The 24,621-nt window shown below is 43.5% G+C and overlaps 1 protein-coding gene across 2 annotated transcripts in view; it reads right to left on the reverse strand.

The window, feature by feature from the left end:
- Positions 1-3,915: 3,915 nt before the first annotated feature.
- The window catches only part of Cers5 (ceramide synthase 5), a 30,578-nt gene continuing 9,872 nt past the window's right edge, over positions 3,916-24,621 (reverse strand). The window contains exons 2-11 of one of the 2 annotated variants that reach the window (XM_090325605.1): positions 18,746-18,848; positions 17,802-17,932; positions 16,836-16,893; positions 11,016-11,066; positions 10,027-10,119; positions 9,091-9,219; positions 8,900-9,006; positions 7,141-7,297; positions 5,742-5,850; positions 4,558-4,647 (exon numbers count right to left, since the gene is read on the reverse strand). In XM_090325605.1, the coding sequence (XP_090181731.1) occupies positions 4,640-4,647; positions 5,742-5,850; positions 7,141-7,297; positions 8,900-9,006; positions 9,091-9,219; positions 10,027-10,119; positions 11,016-11,066; positions 16,836-16,893; positions 17,802-17,932; positions 18,746-18,848 (946 nt within the window). In that variant the 3' untranslated portion in view covers positions 4,558-4,639. Of the gene's footprint in view, positions 4,648-5,741; positions 5,851-7,140; positions 7,298-8,899; positions 9,007-9,090; positions 9,220-10,026; positions 10,120-11,015; positions 11,067-16,835; positions 16,894-17,801; positions 17,933-18,745; positions 18,849-24,621 lie in introns of both variants that reach the window. The other variant, XM_090325597.1, reaches the window with a different exon arrangement.

Consider the following 24,621-nt stretch of genomic DNA (forward strand, 5'->3'; position numbering starts at 1 on the left):
GTTGTGGGGCCAAGAGTTTGGCCTAGTGGTAGAGTGCTTGCCTAGCATGCATGAAGACCCAGGTTCGATTCCTCAGTACTACATACATAGAAAAAAGCTGGAAGTGGTGCTGAGGCTCAAGTGGTAGAGCTCTAGCCTTGAGAAAGTCCAAGGACAGTGCTCAGGCCCTGAGCTCAAGCCCAGGACTGGCAAAAAAAAAAAAAAAAAAAAAAAAGTTTTGTTTTTGCCAGGCACAGTGGCTCATGCTTGGAATCCTAGCCACTCAGGAGGCTGAGATCTGAGGATCAATGTTCAAAGCCAGCCTGGGCACAAAAGGACCTGAGACTCATCTTCAGTTAACCTCTAGAAAACGGGAAGTGGGGGGCCGGGAGTTTGGCCTAGTGGTAGAGTGCTTGCCTAGCATGCATGAAAACCCAGGTTCGATTCCTTGGTACCACAACCATAGAAAAAAGCCGGAAGTGGTGTTGAGGCTAAAACGGTAGAGCTCTGGCCTTGAGAAAGTCCAAAGACAGTGGGCTGCCCAGAACTGGCCAAAAAAAAAAAAAAAAAAAAAGGGAAATGGGGCTTGGCTCAAGGGTAGGGTGGTAGCCTGGAGCTAAAGAGCTCAGGGATAAGGCCCAGGCTTAGGGGTAGGGTGGTAGCCTTGAGCTGAAGAACTCAGGGACAGCACTCAGGATGAGTCCAAGCCCCGTGACACACACACACACACACACACACACACAAATTGTTGGGGGCTGCGAGTTTGGCCTAGTGGTAGAGTGGCCAAACTCGCAGCCCCCAACACTTTGTGTTGTGTGTGTGTGTGTGTGTGTGCTGTCACGGGGCTTGGACTCATCCTGAGTGCTGTCCTGAGTTCTTCAGCTCAAGGCTACCAACCCTACCCCTTAAGCCAGGGCCTTTATTCCCTGAGCTCATATTTAGCTTACCAGGCTATTCACAACTTCCCTTGAGCAAGCCACATTTCCCTGATTATTCTCCTTTTTTTTTTTTTTTGGCCAGTCCTGCTTGAGCTCAGGCCGACACTGTCCTTTCGGACTTTCTCAAGGCCAGAGCTCTACCGACTTTAGCCTCAACACCACTTCCGGCTTTTTTCTATGGTTGTGGTACCAGGAATTGAACCCGGGTCTTCATGCATGCTAGGCAAACACTTTAACCACTAGGCCAAACTCCCGGTTTTATCTAAGGCCAAAGACTTCAGTAAGAAGCACTAAAGGACGGGTGGGAATACATGGCTTACCTGTCACTTCTGGCCCAAGTAACTGATTATTGCATGTCCATGGAATCCTTAGGGAGGAAAACTAAGCTACTCAGGAATTCAGGTTATTACCTTTATACAGCAGTGTTTTAGGAATGGCTTTCATGAAAGTCATCAGAGTAAAAGCAGATCTTACGTCTTTTATTAGGTAAGGGTTTCTCAGTTAAACTCTTGGTGAGACAAACCTTATGAGATCTTCCTAAAGCAAAAGGGAGACATAAAAACTTCCTATCTTCTTTCTTGTACCTCTTCAGAAACCACACAGCTTGTTTGTAAAGTCATTTCTTTTCCCTAAGGTCTAGTCACAAATCTTAGGATAACCATCTTCCTGAGAGCACCTAGAAGACTCATCTTTGCTTTTAACCTTTGTTGCTAGGAACCACTAGTTAAAATTTAATTCTTCAGTATGGTTAAGGATCTTAACTGGCTCTATGCCATCTTTCTATTTCTATCACATGTCACTTTAGCTCAGCTCCAACAGACTAGTTCCCCCAAATGCCATGTTTACCTTTCCTTTTTGGGGGGTGGGGGGAGTTATGGGACTTAAACTCTGACCTGGGCGCTGTCCCTGAGCTCTTCAGCTCAAGGCTACTGCCCTATCCTTGAGCCACAGCTCCACTTTCCATTTTCTAGTGACTAATTGGAAATAAGAGTCTCACTGCTTTGTATTGCCTGAGCTGGCTTTGAACCTTGATCCTCAGATCTCAGCCTCCTGAGTAGCTAGGATTACAGGTGAGCCACCACACCCAGTCTGCCATGTTTAGCTTTAAAAAATTTGGGATTTTATGAGCTTGGAATATGGCTTAGTGGTAGAATGCTTGCTTAGCATTCATGAAGCCATGGGTTTGATTCCTCAGTACTACCTACACAGAAAAAGCCAGAAGTGGCACTGTGGTTCAAGTGGTATCCTTGAGCAATGGAAGCTAGAGACAGTGCCCAGACCAAGTTCAAACCTATGTCAGGTATAGTGGTACAAACCTATAAGCCTATTTAGAATATGGAGACAGTGCAAGACTGGCCCAGGCAAAATTGTAAGACCTTATCTGAAGACCAAACTAAAGAGTAAAGGGGACTGGGGTGGGGGGAGGGTGGGAGTTTGGCCTAGTGATGAGTGCCCAGCATCAAAGTGCTGTCCCTGAACTATTTTGTTCAAGGCCAGCACTCTACCACTGCTCCACTTCCAGTTAATTTCTTGCTTTTGCCAGTCCTGGGGATTGAACTCAGGGACTGGGTGCTGTCCCTGGGTGCTTTACCACTTGAGCTTACAGCACTACTTTTGGCCTTTTTTGTTTAGGTGGTACTGAGGAATTGAGCACAGGACTTCATGCATTCTAGGTAAATACTCAACCACTAAGCCACATTGCCAGCCCATTTTAAAAGGAATAGCCCAGGCTGGTCTTGAACTCATGATCCTCCTGCCTAATCCTCCTTGTGTGCCTGCCTGGCTGGCCACTTCTACCTTTTTTAGTGCATAAGAGAAAAGTCTCATGGACTTTCCTGCCTACGCTGGCTTCAAACTGTCTCATCTCAGTCTCATGAGTAGGTAGGATTACAGGGGGGAGCCACTGGTGCCTGTAAATTTGCTAGCTGCCTCCCGCATACCCCCAGGAGTCATGGCAGCTGAGGCACAGTTAACAGCAGCTTTGCTCAGGTGGCAAAGCTCTGGCCCTCAGCAAACCCATGCCCCACCCCGCAAGCTCCTTCATCCCCACTGTGCCAATACCACCATACCCAAGACGCAGCTGAAGAGATCTGTGAGACTATCACTTAAGCCTGCTTCTGCAAAAGTGGAGATGAAGCTAAAGGCTGCAGGAAAGGATAAATATTTTGACAAAAGTACAATAGAGCAAAGGGGAAACCAGGGAGGCATGAGCTCTTTTGCTCAAGACTAGTTAGTGCTCTACTACCTGACCCATGGCTCCACTTCGGCTGTTTTGGTTGATTAACTGGAGATGAGTCTCCAGGACTTCCTGCCTGAGCTGGCTTCAAACTGTATCTCCACTTACAGAGTAGCTAGGATTACAGGCATAAGCCATCATCAGCACCCAGCTAAAGTATTCTTAGTTATGGCAGATGTCACCTATACTCCTACCACTCAGGAGGTAGAGGTGGGATGATTGTAAATTCAAGGCCAACCTGGACTACATAGAAGACCTTGTCCTAGAAAATGAGCACAACCAAAACTTCACTTTGTGAATTCAGAAAGTTAGTGATAAGAGTCACTATAAAGAGGCGCAGATAGTACAGGAGGGTTGAAGCACTTTAATCACAGAAGAGTAAACAAGAATATAAAACCATTAACAGCTCACCCAGTGGCTGTTGTATTCTGGCCCTCAGCCTATCCTCACATTTACCCCCTCCCTACGTACCACGGAGTAAAGAGCAGGTTTGAGCTGTCCCGTCACCATTAGGTGGTCGGAAGAGTATAAGCTAGGGACCACAGGGATCCTGGCCATCCATCCAAGGTTCTGTTCTTTTTTATCCGTCGTGGGGCTTGAAATCTGGGGCCTGGGCCCTGTTCCTGAGCTCTTCACCTCAAGGCTACTGCTCTACTATTTGAGCTGCAGCTCCACTTCCGGTTTTCTGGTGGTTATTTGGAGATTAAGAGTTCATGGACTTTTGTGCCTAGGCTGGCTTTGAACCACAATCCTCAGATCTCAGTTTCCTGAGTAGCTAGGATTACAGGTATGAGCCACCAGCGCCCGGCCCAAGGTTCTGTTTTTAAACAGCTTGACAGTATGAAATAGTCCTTCCTGTTCCAAAAGAGGAACAGTGTAGAAACTTGGAGCTGAACCTATTCGCTTCATTCAGATGGCCCAGGAGTTCAGTCTCAGATGCCATAGGCTACAAGGGAGGAGACAGTCTGGAGACAGCATAATTCAAAAGGCAGCCAAATCTGGTTTGGCTAGTGGATTCAAAAGAAACTAGGCATGGGCTAGTGGTCTCAGTCCACAGCCATGTCACAATCTAGGTGATAAACCCCATGCATATGCACAAATGCACATGCGCAAATGCATACACAAACACACACAAAGCAAATAACATTACTGAAAGGATTTGGAGGGCATTAAATACAAAATGACAGGTTTTTTTGTTTGGTTTTTTAAAAGAGTATTTGTTTCTTTGGTCTCCTCAGTGCCTTGCAGTCCCTCTAGTCACAGGAGGGCAGCTGTGGAGAGGCCCCAGAGAAGTAGGTTGCTAGCAGCCCTACAAGTCTGTGTGTGCTCAGTTCCCGGGCCTCGTTACTCTTCAGCCCAATAGCTGTCTCCAAGGTGGCCATTTATACAATTGGCACCGTTGCCAGAGCTACTGCCAGAGAGGCCTTTTGTGTTCTTAGCCTCATCTTCTTCCTCTGAGCTGCTTTCTACATCACTGCGATCATCCTTAGACACCTGGGTGGGTTGGAAGCAAAGGCAGAAAAGTGAATACAGAACTTTTATTCAAAGAATCATAAGGTAGACTAAACTCATAGAACCCCCATTTTTCCTCTCTATCTCTGATTCTGTTTTATATCATTAGAATCTACTTTTAGAGAATGGATATATCTGTAGGTCTAGCTGAAGAGAAGTGACATCACTCACTGAATCCTAATTTAGGTTTAAAGAAAACTCTAGTTATTGTATTGGTTATCCTCCGTTTTTCAGTGATATTACTATTCCCAAGCACAGCTATGACATAATTTTTTTCTTTTTTAGATTTGCCAGTCCTGGGGCTTGAACTCAGGGCCTGGGCAGTGTTCTTGAGCTTTCTCAAGGCTCGTGCTCTACTTGAGCCACAGCACCACTTCCGGCTTTTTCTGTATATGCGGGCACTGAGGAATGAAACCAGGGCTTCATGAATGCTAGGGAAGCACTCTACCTCTGGGCCACACTTCTGGCCCCATATTGACATTATTTCCTGATCTCCTTTCCCAGTAATTACTTCTCTTTTGAAACTTTAGCATACCCAAGACACATAGTGCAGTTAAAAACAGTAAGTTTACCAATAAGAATAGAATCCTAGTTACAATGATTCTACCATCTGTGAATCATTACCTTTTACCAAGGTATTTTCAGTTTTGTGTTTTCAAGAGTTGAAATTAGAGAGTTTTCTCCCTTCATTGTGGGCTTGAACCCAGGGTTTGGGGGCTATCCCTGAGCTTTAGTCCTACAAGGATTCTACTGTGGCTGCTGACCTCCAGAACTGAGATGACGTAACTACCTGAGCTTTAGGAAATTTCCACCAGAGGGCAGACTGTCTTTAGATTTGAGGTAAGGCAGACTCAAATGTAAAAAAATTTTATAAAGATTTAGTAAGAAAAGCAGATAACTTGGCTTTTAAAAAAAAAAAAAGATCTTGCAACTTCAGCTCCCATCAACAATAGTCCCACTGGATCAGGAAAAAGGGCATGCTGTGAAACAAGGGGAACAGAAAGGACAGCAGGAAGGAAGACAAACATACTCAGGCAGACATGCTTCCCTAACACCAGCAGTACAGATACACTTACATGCAAGAGATGAAACTGTCCAGCTCTCACCAGGCATAGAAAAAAGGAAGGAGGTGAGAAAAGAATGGAGAGTACAGAGTCTGGGTCTGATTCTTCCTGGGTAGGTCACCTGGTCAGGAAAGAAAAGCAGGGGAGAACAGAGATATCCAGTAGCTACAGCAGGATGCACAGGCGCACAGAGAAAGATCTGAAACTAACGGGAGCCAAAAAGAACAATGCTACAGAAGTCATAAACACCTAGATGACATTCCATTTGTTTTGTCTAGAAACACCTCCAGCAGAGCCCATCCCATCTGAAGGCTCTCTACAATCTGACTGCTCCAATTTTAAGTTTTATCATTAGATAGTATCTGTCAGGGCTGATGGAATGCCTAGTAGAATGCCTGAAAGCAAGTGAGCATCCCATCAAGAAGAGGAAGCACTTCCCTTTGTGTTTTGGATTTCTTGGCCTAAGATCAACAGGAAATAGAAACATTAACCATCCATTTACTTGAGACTCTTGCTTCATGCAACAGTGGGGTAAAATAGGGACTTACTTCCTCATAGAAGCATTATTTTGAGTATCACAGTCTGTACACCCTGAAGTAGCGTGTGAACTACCCTAAAACTTCTAGGCAGTCCAACAATATGCTCTACATATGATTTATACATTGAGGCTCTACATATGATTTTCTTTGGGGAAAAAAAGGCTCTGATGTTAAAACTAAAAACATGAGGTGCATTGAAACAGACAGATAAGGGGTTGGAAACAGTGTAAGTTACTTCTTACTCCTAACCCTAACTCATTTAATAGTCTTTTTTTGAGGGGGGGTGGTTGGTTGTGGGGCTTGATTTCTGGGCCTGGGGCACTGTCTCTGAGCCTCTCTTTGCTCAAGGCAAGTGCTCTATCACATGAGCCACTGCACCACTTCCAGCTTTTTTCCTGAGTAGTTTATTGGATATAAGAGTCTCACTGACTTCTGCCAAGGGTTGGCTTCAAATCATGATCCTCAGACCTCAGCTTCCTCAGTAGCTAGCTAGATTATAGGCATGAGCCACCAGCACCTGGCTTACCAGTCATTCTTCAGAGACTAAAAGGTGCTAGATTCCTCCTTTCCCCATCCAAGTCATACATTAAGAGGCTAAACACTCATATTCAAGGCAAAAAACCATGGAGCCCCAAGCTAACTTATGTAGTCAGGGCTCATAAGACCAAAAAAATGAGACAGAGAGGAAGGGGGATATGAAGAAAAGGAAAAGAGGAAGGACTGAGGGAGGGAGGGAAGGGAAGGGGGGAAGGAGGAGAGAGAGGGAAAGGAAGAGTGAGAGTGAGAGAGAGAGAGAGAGAGAGAGAGAGAGAGAGAGAGGAGAGAGGACCCATTTTTCCACACAGCCCAAAGAAGCCTTCCTTCTTTCTCACCTTTCCTTGGATCAAGGCTTTGAGAGCAATTCGTGCAATTAGATATGACCAGATGATGTGCAGAACTTGTAGGACCACGAGAAGGCCATTGAAGAACCACCAGGAAGGAAATGGCCCAATTATCTCCCAACTTTCCAAGAGGGTTGTGTTTAGAATCCTAGAAGAGGGAGGTAAAAAAAGTTAATTCTAGAATAAAAGCTAGGCAGAAAAGAATAAAGATGAGTTCTCTGGAATATAGAGTTCTATGTGTTTCTTGTCTATACTGTTAGCTCAAATTCAGAGAAATCATCCACAGTAGAAAAAGAATAAAAAGAAGGAACTTATGGGATAGGAACTTTACTGATGGAATATATTATAATATGAATTACCTCTATGTACAGCTGCAACGCAACGGGGACAGCTGTTGTACTATAACCTTTTTTTTGGGGGGGGGGGGCGGCAGTCCTCTGGCTTGAACTTAAGAGCCTGAGCACTGTCCCTGAGCTTCTTTTTGCTCAAGGCTAGCACTCTACCACTTGAGCCACTGTGCCACTTCTGGCCTTTTCTATTTATGGGGTGCTGCGGAATCAAACCCTGGGCTTCATTGTATGCTATGCAAGCACTCATATTCTATTGCTAAGCCAACTTTCCAGCCCTGTTGTACTCTAATTTTAGGAATGATTAAAATATTTATCACAGGGCCTAGTGGCAGAGTGCCTGCTTGACATGTATGAAGCCCTGGGTTCCATTCCTTGGTACCACACACACAGAAAAAACTTTGGCTCAAATGGTAGAGCCCAGGCTCAGAGTTCAAGCCCCACAACCAATTAAAAAACAAAAACAAAAAATAAAAACTGGACACACTAGCTCATGACTGTAATCCTAGCTACTCAGGAGACTGAGATCTGAGGATTACAGTTCAAAGGTAGCCCAGGACACTAAAGTCCATGAAACTCTTATCTTCAATTAACTACTAGAAAGGCAGAAGTAGAGCTATGGCTCCAGAGGTAGGGCAATAGCCTTGAGCTGAAGAGCTCAGGGACAGAGCCAAGGCCAGAGTCCAAGCCCCACAGCCAACAAAAATAAAAAACAAGAATTTCAGAGTAAGCCAGGTACTAGAGGTTTATACCTATAATCCTTACAACTCAGGAGGCTGAGATCTGAGATCAAAGATCAAGGCCAGCCTGGGTAAGAAAGTGTATAAGGGGGCCAGGAGTTTGGCCTAGTGATAGAGTGCTTACCTAGCACGCACAAAGACCCAGGTTCAATTCCTTGGTACCACATACATAGAAAAAAAAAGCCAGAAGTGGTGTTATGACTCAAGTAGTACAGCTCTACCCTTGAGAAAAATCTAAGGACAGTGCTCAGACCCTGAGCCTAAGCCCAGGTCTGGCCAAAAAAAAAAAAAAAAAGAAGAAAGAAAGAAAATAAAGTGTGTAAGATACTCTTCTCTCTATTAACCACCAGAAAACTGGAAGTTGGGCTATGGCTCAAAGTGGTAGAAATGCGCTAGCCTTGAGCCAAAGAGCTCAGGGACAATACCCAGGCCCAGAGGTCAAGCCCTATGACAAAAAAAAAGAGAATTTCTGAGGAGCCAAATGAAGAATGCAAATAGAGATGAATCAGGGAATCCAACGCCAAATGACATATACGAGTCCATCAATGGTCAGCTTAGGCCAAGGGAAAAGCATGAGCAAAACAGAAAAACTGACTTGGAAAAGTAAAAAAAAAAGTAACATTAGCTACATAATTACCACAGTTCCATAGCCCTAGCACTTACCAGAGTGGAAAGAATACTAGACGGGAAACCATAAACACTGCACTGAAGATCACAAAAAGGGTGTCACAGAGCCGCTGATACTTGGCGTAATTGGCCAACTTGGCAGCCTGGACAAAGGAAGACAGAAATTGAGTTGGGGAGAAAGTAGTTCTTAGAAAAGAATAATGAGGAAAGCAGAGTTGGATTCTTACTTCCAGCCAGAAGTCTGAGGAATCGTGTAGACACAGGACCAGTGTTCCCACCCGAACCATGTTGTTTATATAGGAGAAGGTAATAAGCCCAATGGTGGCCAAATGATGCACAAACATAATCAGGAAGTCCTAGAAAGAAATGCACATAGAAATTCAGGAAACGGCAAGGCTGCAGAAATGTTAGCTAAGCCAATGCTTCAAATCATTTTCTGGGGATTGTTTTGCCAGTCCTGGGGCTAGTGCTCTGCCACTTGAGCCACAATGCCATTTCTTTTTTTTTTTTTTTTTTGCTGATTATGTGGTAGCAAGGAATCGAACCTAAGGCTTTGTGCATGCTAGGCAAACACTCTACCACTAGGCTACACTCTTGGCCCTCTCTGGGGATCTTAGCCACTTACATTTCCGTTAAGACTCTCCTTTGGGGAGTGTTGCCTAGCATGTTAACCCAACAGTCTCTACGTCAATGGCTAACTATAGCTTACAGCACAAAATGAGATGGATGTTGAACTGACTCAGGGAATAACTTCACAGGTGACATTGGGACAGAAAAACTAGACATTCCTGCCAGGTACTGGTGGCTCATACCTATTATCCTAGCTATTAACGAGGCTGAGATCTGAAGGTCATAGTTGAAAGCTAGTCTGGGCAAGAAAGTCTATGAGACTCTTTTATCTCCAATCAACTAACAAAAAAGCCAGGACTGGAGTGAGCCACAGTACCCAGCAAACTCTAGATTAAAAAAAAAAATTTGGGGGGGGGAGGGTCGGGAGTTTGTCCTAGTGGTAGCTTCATTCTGAGAACATTACAAATTGCTAGTAGTCCCACCATACCTACTTTCCCTGTCATTTATGTTCCTTAGTAAGGGAAGAGAATGTACTATCACAATGGTAGTAATAGTGCGGGCTAGAAAGGAGATGAAGTTGCTGACATCCTTACCTTTCTTTTAATATCTATAAATTGAGAAAACATAAGAGACCAATAGAAAGCCAATTCCATGATGTAATAGTAAAAGAGACCTCTTGAGAGGGGCTGGAAGGGAAAAAACAGCAGTTAAAAAATCAGTTTAACATAGATGTACTTCATCTAGGCAATTTTCCTGGTCTTAGAGGATTAACACCCCTATATAATATACTTCTCCTTCGGCATTTCTCCCTGTCCCTCCCCCTCCCCCCTTCTCTTTTGCCAGTCCTGTGGCTTAAGCTTAGGGCCTGAGTATTGTCCTTGGGCTTTCTCAAGGCTAGCACTCTACCACTTGAGCCACACCACCACTTCTGGCTTTTTCTATGTATGTGGGGTGCTGAGGAATCAAACTCGGGTCTTTGTGCATGCTAGGCAAGCATTCTTACCACTAGGCCAAATTCCCAGCCCCCCTCTCTCTCTCTTTTTTTTTAACGGGGCTTGAGCTCAAGGTCTTGTGCTTTTGTTTGGCTGTTTCTCTCAAATTTGAGCTACTTTTATTTTTCTTTTTTGTACCAGTCCTGGGGCTTGAACTCTGGGCCTGGGCACTGTCCCTGAGCCTCTTTGCTGAAGGCTAGAACTCTACCACTTTGAGCCTCAACCCTAAATCTAACCTTGTAGTAATTAATTGGAAATAAATTTTCTTGCCCCTGTTGGCTCTGAACTGCAATCCTTAGATCTCAGCCTAGGATTACAGGTATGAGACACCAGCACCTGGCTGACATTATTCTAGTATATACTCTTCAGGAGATTCCATGCAGCCCTCGAAACAAAGGAACCCTCTCTGGCACAATTAAGGTACATATAATGGGGAACTAGGAATTAAACTCATTAGATTCGGTTAGAAATGTCTGAATATATGACTTAAATGAACTGACTCAGACCCTAATTTCCTCAAGAACATTGAAGAAATGTACCTTAACACACACACACACACACCACCCATCATGAAATAATTCAAATCCTACCTGATAAGGATAGCCATGCCAGCACTTTCGGGTATCCCAGAACCAAGGTGACTACAAAATCCCAGATATTTCAGGTTAATTTTCAGTCATATAATTTGCTTCAATATCTAAATTGTATAATCTCTCTAGGTTATAGGCAAAAGAAAAGAATCTCCATCTCCCTTGATAATTTTATCTTTTTAATTTTTTTTTGCCAGTCCTGGGGCTTGAACTGAGGGCTGGAGCACTGTCCTTGGGCTTTCTCAAGGTTAGTGCTCTGCCACTTGAGCCACAGTACCACTTCTGGCTTTTTCTATGTAGGTAGTAACAAGGAATCAAACCCAGGTCTTCGTGCATGCTAGGCAAGCACTCTACTACTAGGCCAAATTCCTGCCCGCTCCCCTCCCCCACCCTTTTCTGGGGTCCATCTGGGCCTAGGCGTTGTCTCAGAGCTCTTCAGCTCAAGGCTACACCCTACCCTTTAAGCCACAGCACCACTTCCAATTTCTGGTGGTTAATTGGAGATAAGAGTCTCCAGGACTTTAGTGCCCAGGCAGGCTTTGAACAGCAATACTCAGATCTCAGCCTCCCAAAATGCTCAGATCTCAGCCTCCCTCCTCTCTCAGTTAGGATTAGTTGGGAGCCACCAGCCTGGCGAGATAGAGTTTTTTTTTTATATCAGTTAGTAGTTAAGACTTTTCTTCTGCAAGAGCATTAAGTTAGGCATAATAGTATAAATTTACAATTCTAGTTCTGCAGTAAGTGCTTGTTTGATTTCATCTCCTCCCTCTTGACCCCCAAGCTGCTATTAGGGCTTAAACTCCAGGCCTGGGTGTTATCCCTTAGCTTTTTCACTCAAGGCTGGTGCACTACCACTTGAGACATAGCTCCACTTCTGACTTTTTGGTGATTTATTAGAGAAAAGAATCTCATAGACTTTCCTGCCTGGGTTGGCTTTGAATCACAAATCCTTAGATCTCAGCCTACAAAGTAGGTAGGCTTACAGATGTAAGCTACTTACACACCCAGAAGTAAGACCTTCTTAAAACAAGAACAAGAAAAACATTATAAATAGAAAAAAACTAAGCCTCATATAAGCACCAGTAAAACACTTTAGTTATGGGAAACTTCACTACCTGGGATATAGAAATAGACAATGATTCACTGTATTCAAAATTTGAAAGCAATAATCTCTAAAGGTATTATAATTATGTTCTTTAATAAATCTGTCAATTTTTCTTGTTTCACTATACCATACCACTACTTTTTTTTTTGGGGGGGGGGAGGGTTTTGTGGGCTATGGGTCTTGAACTCGGCCTTGGGCACTGTCCCTGAGCTCTTCAGCTCAAGGCTACCATGCAACCCTTGAGCCAAGCCCCACTTCCTGTTTTCCAGAGGTTAATTGGAGATAAGAGTCTCTTGGCTTTGTATTGTCCAGTCTGGCTTTGAACCTTGATCCTCAGATCTCAGCCTCCTGAGTAGTTAAGATTACACTGTGCCCAGCTTTTTTTTTTTTTTTTTCCTGTTTTTCTTTTTTCCCCCCTGTTCCTGTGGCTTGAACTCAGGGCTTTGGCACTGTCCTTGAGCTTATAGCACCATTTCCAGATTTTTCTTTGTATATGATACAAAAGAATTGAGCCTGGGTCTTCGTGCATGCTAGACAAGTAACCTACCACTAGGCCAAACTCCCAGCCCAACACTGTGCTGGTACTGGTACTGGGGCTTAAACTCTGAACCTCGGCACCCTCCCTGAGCCTCTCTATGCTCAAGGATACTCCTCTACCACTTGAACCACAGTGCTACTTCTAGCTTTTTCTGAGTAGTTTATTGGAATTAAGAGTCTCACTGACTTTTCTGCCTGGGCTGCCTTTAAACCATGATCCTCAGATCTCAGTCTCTCGAGTAGCTAGATAACAGGCACGAGTGCCCAGTGCCCAGCTCCCTGAGCTTTTTTATGGTTCAAGGCTAGCAGTCCACTACTTGAGTAGCAGCTCCACTTCTGGCTTTCTTTCTTTCTTTTTTTTTTGAGGTGGGGGTGAAGGTGGGGAGAAGTCATTTATTAGGAGATAAGAGTCTCCTGGACTTTCTTACCCAGGCTGGCTTCAAATAGCAATCCTCAAATCTAGGTCTCCAAAGTAGGTGGATTTTAGGCACGAGTCACTGACTCAGGTGCCCAGCAGAAAGGGTTTTTATTTTGTTTGTTTTTGTTGTTGCTGGTTTTTAATGCCAGTTCTGGAGGCTGAACTGACAACTCTACTTCCAGGTGCTCAATTGTACATAATAGTCTCAGGGACTGTCCCACTCAGGCTGGCTCTGACTAGTCTCCTGTGTAACTAGGATTAAAGTCAAGAGCCACCAGCTCCTACTTTTTTATTTTGTTTTGAGATAATTCTGTAGCTGAGGCTGGCAAGGCACTCTTTCTACCCCAGCCTCTAGAGTGCTAGGGTTGGGAAGACTATACCACACTCAGTATAGAGCTTATCGATGTTAACCACTCATTTAAAAGAACCAATATTTAACTTTGTCAAAACAAATTTTGGGTCAGTTGCCAGTGGCTCATGCTTGAAATCCTAGCTACTCAGGAAGCTGATATCAAAGCCAGCCCAGACAAGAAAGACTGTGAGACTTATTTCCAGTTAACCACCAAAACGCCAGAAGTGGATCTGGGCTCAAGTGGTAGAGGAGTAGCTTTGAGTAAACAAACTCCCAGGCCCTGAGTTCAAGTCCAGGACTAGAAAAATAAATCAATAAATACATGAATAGATAAATAAAAATGGGTGTGTGGGGGGGGGAAGAGGCTGGGAAGTGGCTCACACCTGTAATCCTAGCTACTCAGGAGGCTGAGATTTGAAGATCAAGGTTCAAAGCCAGCCCCAGCACAAAAGAACCTGAGACTCTTATCTCCAATTATCCTCTAGAAAATGGGAAGTGGGGCTTGGCTCAAGGATAGGGCAGTAGCCTTGAGTTGAAGAGCTCAGGGACAATGCCCAGACCCAGAGTTAGGGTGGTACCCCTAAGCTGAAGAGCTCAAGAATAGCACCCAGGCCAAGTTCAAGCCCCACCACCCACCCAAAAGAAAAATGGGGGGGGGGGAAGAACCACAGAATTGGGTATTATATTGAACCCAAGACTTCTACCTCTTAAGCTATGGTCAGAGACCCTTTCTCTTACTTGTCTGTATTTCTTTCTGGAGAATTTATAGTCTCTTACTTTCTAGATACTAAGCCTTTCTTTTTCCTCCAGGTTTTAGAGATCGAACTCAGGGCCTGATCATGCTATGCAAGTATACTACCACCAGAGTTACACCTCCAGTCCTTTCATTTTTAGTTTTCGGATTTTGTGTGTGTGTGTGTGGGGGGGTCATGGGGCTTGAACTCAACCTAGGCGCTGTCCCTGACTTCTTCAGCTCAAGGCTTCCAACCTACCCCTTAAGCCACAGCATCATTTTCGGTTTTCTAGTAGTTAATTGGAGATAAGAGTGTCATGGACTTTAGTTCATGGGCTGGGCTGGCTTTGAACTGCGATCTTTAGATCTCAGCTTCCTGAGAAGCTGGGATTACGGTGTGAGCCACCAGGCCTGGCTTGTTTTTACTTTTTGAGATATAACTAAGGAAGTGGCACTGCGGCTTAAGTGGTAGAGTGGTAGCCTTGAGCTGAAGATTTCAGGGATAGCACCCAGGCCCAGAGTTCAGTCCCCATGACCTTAAAAAAAAAAAGGGCCGGGAGTTTGGCCTAGTGGTAGAGTGTTTGCTTGGCATACACAAAGACCAGGGTTCGATTCCTCAGTACTTCATACATAGAAAAAAGCCAGAAATGGTGCTGAGACTCAAGTGGTAGAGCTCCAGCCTTGAGAAAGTCAAGGACAGGGCTCGGATCCTAAGCTCAAGCCCAGGGCTGGCAAAAAAACCCAAAAAACCAAAAAAACAACTCTTACTAACTTTGCTTGGGCTTCCTAAAACACAAGTATCCTCTTGCCTCTGCTAAGTGGGCATTGGGATTATAGGTTTGGACCACCATACCCAGCTAATCTTTCCTCTTTCCAAGAATAAACACCAGGGAGGGAGTGGAAAGTGGGACAGAAACATAAGAAGGGGTATCAATGTTCAAGAATTAATGTACCCACTATCGGACAAATGTAACTGTAACCCCTTTAAATGTTAACCCAACAATAAAATACAAAAAAAAGAAATAAACACCAAAGGCTGTAAGTGTGGGATGAAAATGTAGCTCAGGGCCGGGAGTTTGGCCTAGTGGTTAAAGTGCTTGCCTAGCACGCATGAAGACCCGGGTTCGATTCCTTGGTACCACATACATAGAAAAAAGCCAGAAGTGGTGCTGAGGCTCAAGTGGTAGAGCTCTAGCCTTGAGAAAGTCCAAGGACAGTGCTCAGGCCCTGAGCTCAAGCCCAGGATTGGCCAAAAAAAAAAGAAAAGAAAATGTAGCTCAGTGGGAGAACACTTTCCTATCATAGACAAGTTACCTTGCATCTCATAAACAAAAGTTGTATTTTCGTGTCATTCAATTAAAATGATCTTATATTTTTCCATGGGATTTAAAAAAATTTACCCATAGATCATTAATTTCTAGATATTGTTTTGGTTTTGGTTGATGGTAGGGCTTGAACTCAGGCCTGGGCTCTGTCTCTGAACTCTTTCACTCAAGGTCAGAGCTCTATCACTTTGAGCCACAGTGCCATGTTAACATTTCATGGACTTTCTTGCCTGGGATGGCTTCAAACTGCCATCCTGAGATGTCAGCCTCCTGAGTAGGAGTAAAGGTATGAGCCACCAGAGTCAGGTTTAATTTAGGTATTTTCTATTTAATTTACTGGGTTTTTTTTTTGGGTCAGTCCTGGGCCTTGAACTCAGGATCTGGGCACTGTCCTGTGGCTTTCTCAAAACTAGCACTCTACCACTTGAGCCACAGCACTTGAGCTTTTTCCTATGTATGTGGTATTGAGGAATCGAACCCAGATCTTCGTGCATGCTAGGCAAGCACTCTATCAGTAGGCCAAACTCCTGGCCCTTAACTTACTGTTACTAACTGAAATTCAGTATAGTCAGAAACTATATTCTGTAACATTTCAATATTTTCAAATTAACTGAGACTTATTTTATTGCCCAGTTTATGGTCTATCTTACTTAATATTCTATATGCTCTTGAAAATTACATGTTTTCTTCAATGGGTAATGTAGTATTTCATATATGTCAGTAAGATGAAGTTGGCTTATCATATTGTTCATATCCTTTATATTCTTAGTAAATTTTATTTGGTAGCAGACTGGGGTTGGAATTCAGGCCAGGGTACTGTCCCGAGCTTTTTTTTGCTCAAGGCTACCTTTCTACCACTTTGAGCCATAGTACCGCTTTTTGTTTTGTGGTGGTTAAATGAAGATAAGACTCTCCTGCACTTTCCTGCCCTGTTTGGCTTTGAACTGTTAAAACTATGCCTGTCTAAGAATAATATCTATTTTACTCACTTACGGGTTAATTCTGTTTCTCCTTGGAAGAACACATTTTTTTGACAGGTGATCTGAAAGTCATTTAAGTACTATTTTTATTTAATTGGTATTCTTTTAGAATTATTCATCAGAAAAAAACAATAAAATTATAAGATTAGTGAAGACGAGAACAACACAGGGTCATCTACTAGCATAAAAACTTGGTAAATGAACATCAATGAGAAAAACTTAGGGAAAAATAAAGGGCATGTTGGCATACAACAGTATTCCCAGCACTCAAGATGAGGCTCGGATATTGAGGCCATTTTATGCAATTTATAGAGACCCCGCTTCAAAGATAGACAGCCCAATCAGAGGACCAGAGAACGTTTAAACTCACCAACCAGAGAAATATAACTCCGTAGCAGAAGATACAGAAATAAAAAGTTAATCTCCACCTAAATGGGCAAAAGTAGAGGTTAGGCAAATAACCATCTAAAAGAAAGTCTAAGCTAGGGAAATCAAGATAATTATTTGGTTATAAGACACTAGTGACAAGCATGAAAATTCCCAGCACAGGGACAAATATTACCTATCAAACAAAAGAGAGTTAATTTCCAGCTTCTGTTGAAAACAGATTTCCACAAGTATATATTGACTTGGATCAATTTTTCTTCTGTATAAGATTCCTTCATATAAGCTGGATGCCGGTGGCTCACACCTGCAATCACAGCCATTCAGGAAGCTGAGATCTGAGAATTGCAGTTGAAAGCTAGCCTGGGCATGACAGTCCATGAGACTCTTCTCTCCAATTAATCACCAGAAAACTGGAAGTGGCACTGTGGCTCAAGTGGTAGAGCGACAGCCTTGAGCTCAAGAGCTCAGGGACAGCGACCAGGACCAGACTTCAAGTCCCACAACGGACCAAAAAAAAAAAAAGGATTCTTCCATGATAATGCTTAATATTTTTAATTGCATGACAGTGACTAATAAAATACTGTTTCTAAGAGTAATCAGCAAAAACTTAAGTAGGTTGAAGCATTTTCAAGAAAAGGTATATGTCACAAAAATGTGATAGAGCAAGCTCTATAAAGGTATACATACCTAGGTATATTAAGTACAATTATAGGAATTCTCTCTCAGTGTGTTTGCAAAAGAACAAAATAGAATCACATAGCATAGTTGTAAGAATGTTACCAAGAAGCTAAAGATGACCAGTTTCCTAGTTCTCTTCTTTCCTATTTACAACAATTATTAGCCTTCCACATTCATCAACAGTTAATCTAACTGGAAATCATTTCCAAAAGAAATGTGTTGTATCCTATCCCCTCCCTTTCTCCTTCCCTACCTCCCTCTGGACACCTACATGCTTTCGCAGAATTTAGTGAGTGTTGGGGGTTTGTCCTGATTCCTCCGATGGCGAAACCAGCATTGGATTTTTCGGACATCCCAGTCCAGTTGCTTTGACAGGCCCTCCAGCCTTTTCTTATCAGGATTCTGTGGATATAAAACCAGAGTTAGAGGGCTGGGAGTTTGGCCTAGTGGTAGAGTGCTTGACTGGCATGTACGGAAGACTTGTTCCAGTACTCAGTACCACATATGTAGAAAAAGCTGGAAGTGGTGCTGTGGCTCAGGGGCTAGCTTTGAGAAAGCCCAAGGACAGTGCTCAGGCCCTGAGTTCAAGGCCCAGCACCAGCAAAAAAAAAAAAATACCAGAGTTAGAATGCCCCCTTCTCTTCAAACTCTGAGGAAATCCCTGTGACTAGCTGAGTGGCTAAGGGAGGCTAACCACAGTGGCTCACTTGAACCATCCTCAAATCTCTCCCACCCCCACCTCCCTGTTGTGTTCATGAGACTTGAACTTAGGGGGCCTGGGCGCTGTCCTTGAGCTTTTTTTTTTTTTTTTTTTAAATTAAGGCTAGCATTCTACCCCTAAGAGCCACACTGCCACTTCCAGCTTTCTGGTGGTTATTTGGAGACAAGAGTCTCAAGAGATTTTCCTGCCCATGCTGGTTTTGTACAGCACTCTTCAGATCTCAGCACCCTGAATTGCCAGGTTTACAGGCATGAGCCACCAGTACCCAGCTGTCTCTAACATTCTTATCTTCAATTAACACCTAAAAAAGCCAGAAGTGGAGCTGTGGTTCAAATGGTAGAATGTGAGCCTTGAGCATTAATGCTCCAGAGCAGGGCACAGGGGCACTGAGTTTGAAAAGACTTTCATGTTATCCTTTCTTTCTTTTACATGTTGTCTAGCCTTTCTCACTCTATAGAGCAACGCTTCACATTAATTTTCCCTTCTTCACTTACCTTAGTAATAGATATAAACACCTTTTCAAGGATGGCATTGGGTTCCGCATCAGACCTACTGTCCTCAATGCCAAGGCGGAGTGCACAGGGTTTGGCAATAAACCTGTAAGAAAGAAAACCCAAAGATCATTTCTCAATATAATTTGCTAAGCACTAAGGAACTTCCTTGATTAATGTTTTAAGTGATTTTTTTAAAAAAAGGTGAGGCAGGGGGGCGGGGAGTTGGGCCTAGGGGAAAGAGTACTTGTCTAGCATGCATGAAGACCCAGGTTCAATTCCTTGGTACCACATACACACAAAAAGCCAGAAGTGGTGCTGTGGCTCAAGTAGTAGAGCACTAGCCTTGAGAAAGCTGTAGGACAGAAGGAAAGAAAGAGAGAGAGAGAGAGAGAGAGAGAGAGAGAGAGAGAGAGAGAGAGCGCGCGAGAGAGAGCGAGAGAGAGAGCGAGAGAGAGAGCGAGAGAGAGAGCGAGAGAGCGAGAGAGAGAGCGAGAGAGAGAGCGAGAGAGAGAGCGAGAGAGAGAGCGAGAGAGAGAGCGAGAGAGAGAGCGAGAGAGAGAGCGAGAGAGAGAGCGAGAGAGAGAGCGAGAGAGAGAGCGAGAGAGAGAGCGCGAGAGAGAGAGCGAGAGAGCGCGTGCGCGCAAGGGAGAGGGAGAGGGAGAGAAAAGAAAAGAAAAGGAAGCCCGGTGTCCCTGGCTCAAGCCTATAATCCTAATTAATCAGAAGCTGAGATTTGAACATTGCAGCATTCAATACATGCCAAGATAGTCTCTAATTTCTCATTTTAAAAAGCCCAAAGTAGAGGTGTGGCTCAAGGGGTGAATGCCAGAAAAAACAAACAAAAAAACATGAAGCACCAGACTGCAGTCAGAAATTCAAGCTCCATTACCAGCATGCACACACAACTCACACATGGGTGCACATGCACACACACTCATACGTAGTACCACTGGCTCATGCCTATAACCCTAGGTACTCAGGATGCTGAGTGTGGCTCTATTATTACTTGAGCCACAGCATTATTTACTATTTCTGCTTGCTTGCTTTCTTCCTTCCTTCCTTTCTTTTTTTTTGTGGGTTATGAGGCTTGAACTGGGCCTGGGCGCTGTCCCTAAGCTCTTCAGCTCAAGGTTATTACCCTACAGTAGAGCCAAGCCTCACTTCTTGTTTTCTAGAGGTTAACTGGAGATAAGAGTCTCAAGTCCTTTTGTGCTCGAGCTGGCTTTGAACCTTGATCCTCAGATCTCAGCCTCCTGAGTAGCTAAAATTACAGGCACCTGGCTTTCTCAGTTTTTTTCTAAAGTATATGGCAATGAGGAATTGAACCTGGGTCTTCATGTATGCTAGGCAGTCACTCCACCACTAGGCCAAACTCCTGGCCCCTCTAGAAATATTTTTACAATGCACTATTTCAAGAGATTAATGTACTTACGTACATTAACTGGCAGTCTCACAAATTACATTTTCTTAAAACAAAATCCTAAAATAGACCCTTGGTTCACTTTGCTCAGTATGTAAGAAAGGGGAGAGAGGGAGGGAGGGAGGAAAGGAGGGAGAGAGGGGGGGCAGAGAGAGAGAGAGAGAGAAAGAGAGAGAGAGAGAGAGATTGAAATATTCTTTTCTTCATTTAGTGATACTGAGATTTGAATTCAGGACCTTCCTCATTCTTGCTAGGCCAAGCACTCTTGTTAAACCTTGAGTCTAACCTTTTAAGTGCTTGTTTTTTTTCTTTGTTTTGCTTTGTTTTTTGCTGGTCCTTGGGTTCAAACTCAGGGACTGGACACTATCCCTGAGCCTCTTTGTGCTTCATGCTAGCCCTCTAATACTTGAGCCACAGGTTCACTTCCAGCCTTTTGTAAAAATTTTAGTTTATTGGAGATAAGAGTCTCACAGACTTTTCTGCCCAGGTTGGCTTTGAACCGAGATTTTCAGCTCTCAGCATCCTGAGTAGCTAGGATTACAGGTGTGAGCCATTGCTGCTGCTTCTTTTCTCTTCCTTCTTCCTCTTCCTCTCCTCTTCTTCCTTTTTCTCTTTATACTTTACTCAGGCCTGGGTACTATCCCTTAGCTTTCTCCTCAAGGCTGGTCCTTACCAGCTAAGAATCTCACAGACTTTCCTACCTAAGCTGGCTTCAAACCCTGATCCTCAGATCTCAGCCTCCTAAGTAGGTGAGATTATACATAGGTTGAACCTATGTATAGGCTAATACTTTTTTTTGGTACAGTCTTGGGGCTTGAATTAAGGACCTGGATTCTGTCCCTGAGCTTCTTTTGGTCGAGGCTATCACTCTACTACTTGAACCACAGCACCACTTCTGGCCTTTTCTGTTTATGTGGTACTGAGGAACTGAAACCAGGGTTCCATGCATGCAAGGCAAGCACTCTACCACTAAGCCACATTTCCAGCCCCTTGGCTAGTACTCTTTTTTAAAAAAATTGATTTGTTAGGGTAATGTATAGAGGGGTTACAGTTACATTCATCAGGTAATGGGTCATTACTTCTCAGACACTGATACCCCTTTCTCATGTTTCATTCCCACTCCCTACTCCCTCCCAATCATCTTGTTTTTTCCCCTTCCCTTCCCTATTTCAAATAAATAAATGTATATACAATTTACAAGGTAACAAAGTCAGATGCAGTAACCACATGAGATTAACCATAAGGGGAAAAAAAGAGAAAAGAAATAACATAGTACATTAAGAACATCAATAAGAAAGATAAACCTCTTGTTTCCATATCCTAGAGTTCATTTTGTTTAACCATATGTTCATAGCTTTTGAGCTATTATGATCCTCTGCTAGGAGGGTCCTAGATGTGTACTGATTATTACAAATTAGGGGAACCATGGAGCCCACGTTTCCTTGGGTCTGGCTTACTTCACTTAGTATGATTTTTTTCCAAGTCTTTCCATTTCCTTATGAATGGGAGGATGTCATTCTTTCTGATGGCAGCATAGAATTCCATTGTGCATAAGTACCATATCTTCTTGATCCCTTCATGTACTGAGGGGTTGGTTCCATAACTTAGTTATGGTAAATAATACTGCAATGAAAGTCATTGTGCTAGTAAGCTTAGTATGCCTTTGTTTCTGGATATTTGGGTAAATGCCAAGGAGTGGGATTGCTGGGTCATGGAGGAGCTCTATGTTTAGTCATTTGAGGAACCCCCATACTGCTTTCTAGAGAGGTTGAACAGGTTTACAGTCCCACAAACTGTGGTAGCTTTCCCCTCTGGCTCCATCCCCACCACCATCTGTTGTATCTGTTGTTATTAGATTTCTTGATCATGGCCATTCTAACTGGAGTGAGGTGGAATCTCAAAGTTGTTTTGATTTGCATTTCTTTTATAGCCAGAGATGTCGCACATTTCTTCATGTGTCTATAGGCCATTCTTATTTCCTCTTCAAAGAAGTCTCTCCTTAAGTCTTTAGCCTACTTTTTAATGGGATAGTTGTTTCTTTGAGGATTTCTTTTTGAGAGATTCAATTTTTTGAGCTGTGGGTGTATTTTAGATATGAGGCCCCTGTCTGTTGCATGGCTAGTGAGGATCTGCTCCCATTCTGTGGACTTTCTATTTATCTTGCTAGTTATGTCCTTTGCCATACAGAAGCTCTGCAGTTTAATGCAGACCCATTTGTCCAAACTTTCTTTAATTTGTTGTGTTTCAGAGTCTTTATTAAGATATTAAGCCCTAGTGTGTCTCCTATTCCTTCTTGTAAAGTTTTCAGGGTATTTGCTTTTACCAAGGTCTTTGATCTATTTGAAATTAATTCTGGTGCAGGGTGAAATATTAGGATCCTACTTTAGTTTTCTATGGGTGCTTAACCAATTCTGCCAGTACCATTTGTTGAAGAGGCTGTCTTTCTTCCATCCTATTTTTTTGGCTTCCTTATCAAAGATTAGGTGGTCAGAGGTCTGTGGGTTGATTTCTGGGTCTTCAGTTCTATTCCTTTGGTCCTCAGGCCTGTTCTAGTGCAGTATCAAGCGGTTTTGATTACTATATCTCTATAAGAGTCTGAAGTTTGGTACTGATATTATTCTAGCACTGTTCTTTTTGTTAAGGATTGTTTTTGCTATATGGGATCTTGATTCTGGCCAGTACTCTTGAGTTTGGGGGCAAGTCCTGGGACTAGAACTCTAGACCTGGGTGCTGTCCAGAAACCCCTTTTTCTCAAGGCTTGAGTCACAGCCCCACTTCTATGATTAATTGGAGACGAGAATCTTTCATACTTCCTAATCCAGGCTGGCTTTTCTATAACTTTTTTTTTTCGGCCGGGGGGGGGGGGGGGGCTGGACACTGTCCCTAAGCTCTTCAACTCAAGGCTATTGCTCTAGCAATTGAGCACCACTTCCAGCTTTTTCTATGTATGTAGTACTGAGGAATCCAACCTAGGTCTTCCTGCATGCTAGGCAAGCACTCTACCACAAGGCCAAACTCCTGGCCCCTATATCCAGATTTTTCTGAGTTGGAGATGAGTCTTATGGTCTTTCCTGCCCAGGCTGGCTTCAAACTCTGATCTCAGATCTCAGGCTCCTGAGATTACATGCATGAGCCACTGGCACCCAGTCCCTAAACTCTTTCACTTACTTGAGCCACAACTCCACTTTTGGCTCTTTGGTTGTTAACTGGAGATAGGAATATCACAAGCTTTTCTACCCTGGCTGGCTATGAACCTTGATCCTTAGATCTTAGCTCGTGAGTAGCTATGATTACAGGCATGAGTCACCAATGCCTCGCCAGGACTGGTTGGAGACAGGGACTCATTTCCTTCCTGGTAAAAAGCCTGGACCACCACAATCCTATTTTTCACTTCTATTATAGCCAATGGTACCTGGCTCCATGTTTTTAATTTTATTTTCTTTATTTTTTCTTTCTTTCTTTTTTTTTTTTTTTTGGGTCAGTCATGGGGCTTGAACTCTGGGCCTGTGTGTTGTCCCTGAGCGTTTCAGCTCAAGGTTACCTACTGCTCTACCACATAGAGCCAGAGCGCCACTTCTGGTTTTCTGGTGGTTAAATGGAGACAAGTCTCACAGACTTTCATGTCTGGGCTGGCTTTTTTTTTTTTTGGCCATTCCTGGGCTTGAGCTCAGGGCCTGAGCACTGTCCTTGGACTTTCTCAAGGCTAGAGCTCTACCACTTGAGCCTCAGCACCACTTCTGGCTTTTTTCTATGGATGTGGTACTGAGGAATCCAACCCAGGTCTTTGTGCATGCTAGGCAAGCACTCTACCACTAGGCCAAACTTCCAGCCCTGAATTTTCTTTTTTTGTGCCAGTTCTGGGGCTTGAACTCAGGGCTCAGGCACTGCCCTTGGGCTTTTTCCTCAAGGCTAATGCTCTACCACTTGAGCCACAGCACCACTTTTGGCTTTGCTATGTATGTGGTACCGAGAAATTGAACCCAGGTCTTTGTGCATGCTAGGTAAGCACTCTATTACCAGGCCAAACTTCTGGACCCTTGGGCTGGCTTTGAACTACAATCTTCAGATCTCAACCTGCTGAGTAGCTAGGATTACAGGTGTGAGCCTCAGGCACCTGATTTATTTTTTACTTTTTAAAAAAATTACTTGTACAGGGCTGGGAACGTAGCTTAGTGGTAGAGTGCTTGCCTTGCATGCATGAAGCCCAGGCCTGACAAAAAAATAATAAGTTGTACAAAGAGGTTTTACTGTGAGATGCTCATATACAACCAAACACTTCTGTGAATCAGCTTTAGGAAACCTTTATATCGTAACTTTTAATATATGTAAAAACCAATTTTACACTTAGACTATAAAAGCAGAAAAGCTGGCAGTCTTAATAACTGAATAAGTGGAAAATTATGAATGTAAGGCTAAAACTAAAATTTACTTTTAACCTTCTTAGGATTCTAGACAG

The sequence above is a fragment of the Megascapheus bottae genome, chromosome 2, assembly GCF_031878675.1.
Source record: "Megascapheus bottae isolate mThoBot1 chromosome 2, mThoBot2.hap1, whole genome shotgun sequence".
In the NCBI taxonomy this organism is placed as follows: Eukaryota; Metazoa; Chordata; class Mammalia; order Rodentia; family Geomyidae; genus Megascapheus; species Megascapheus bottae.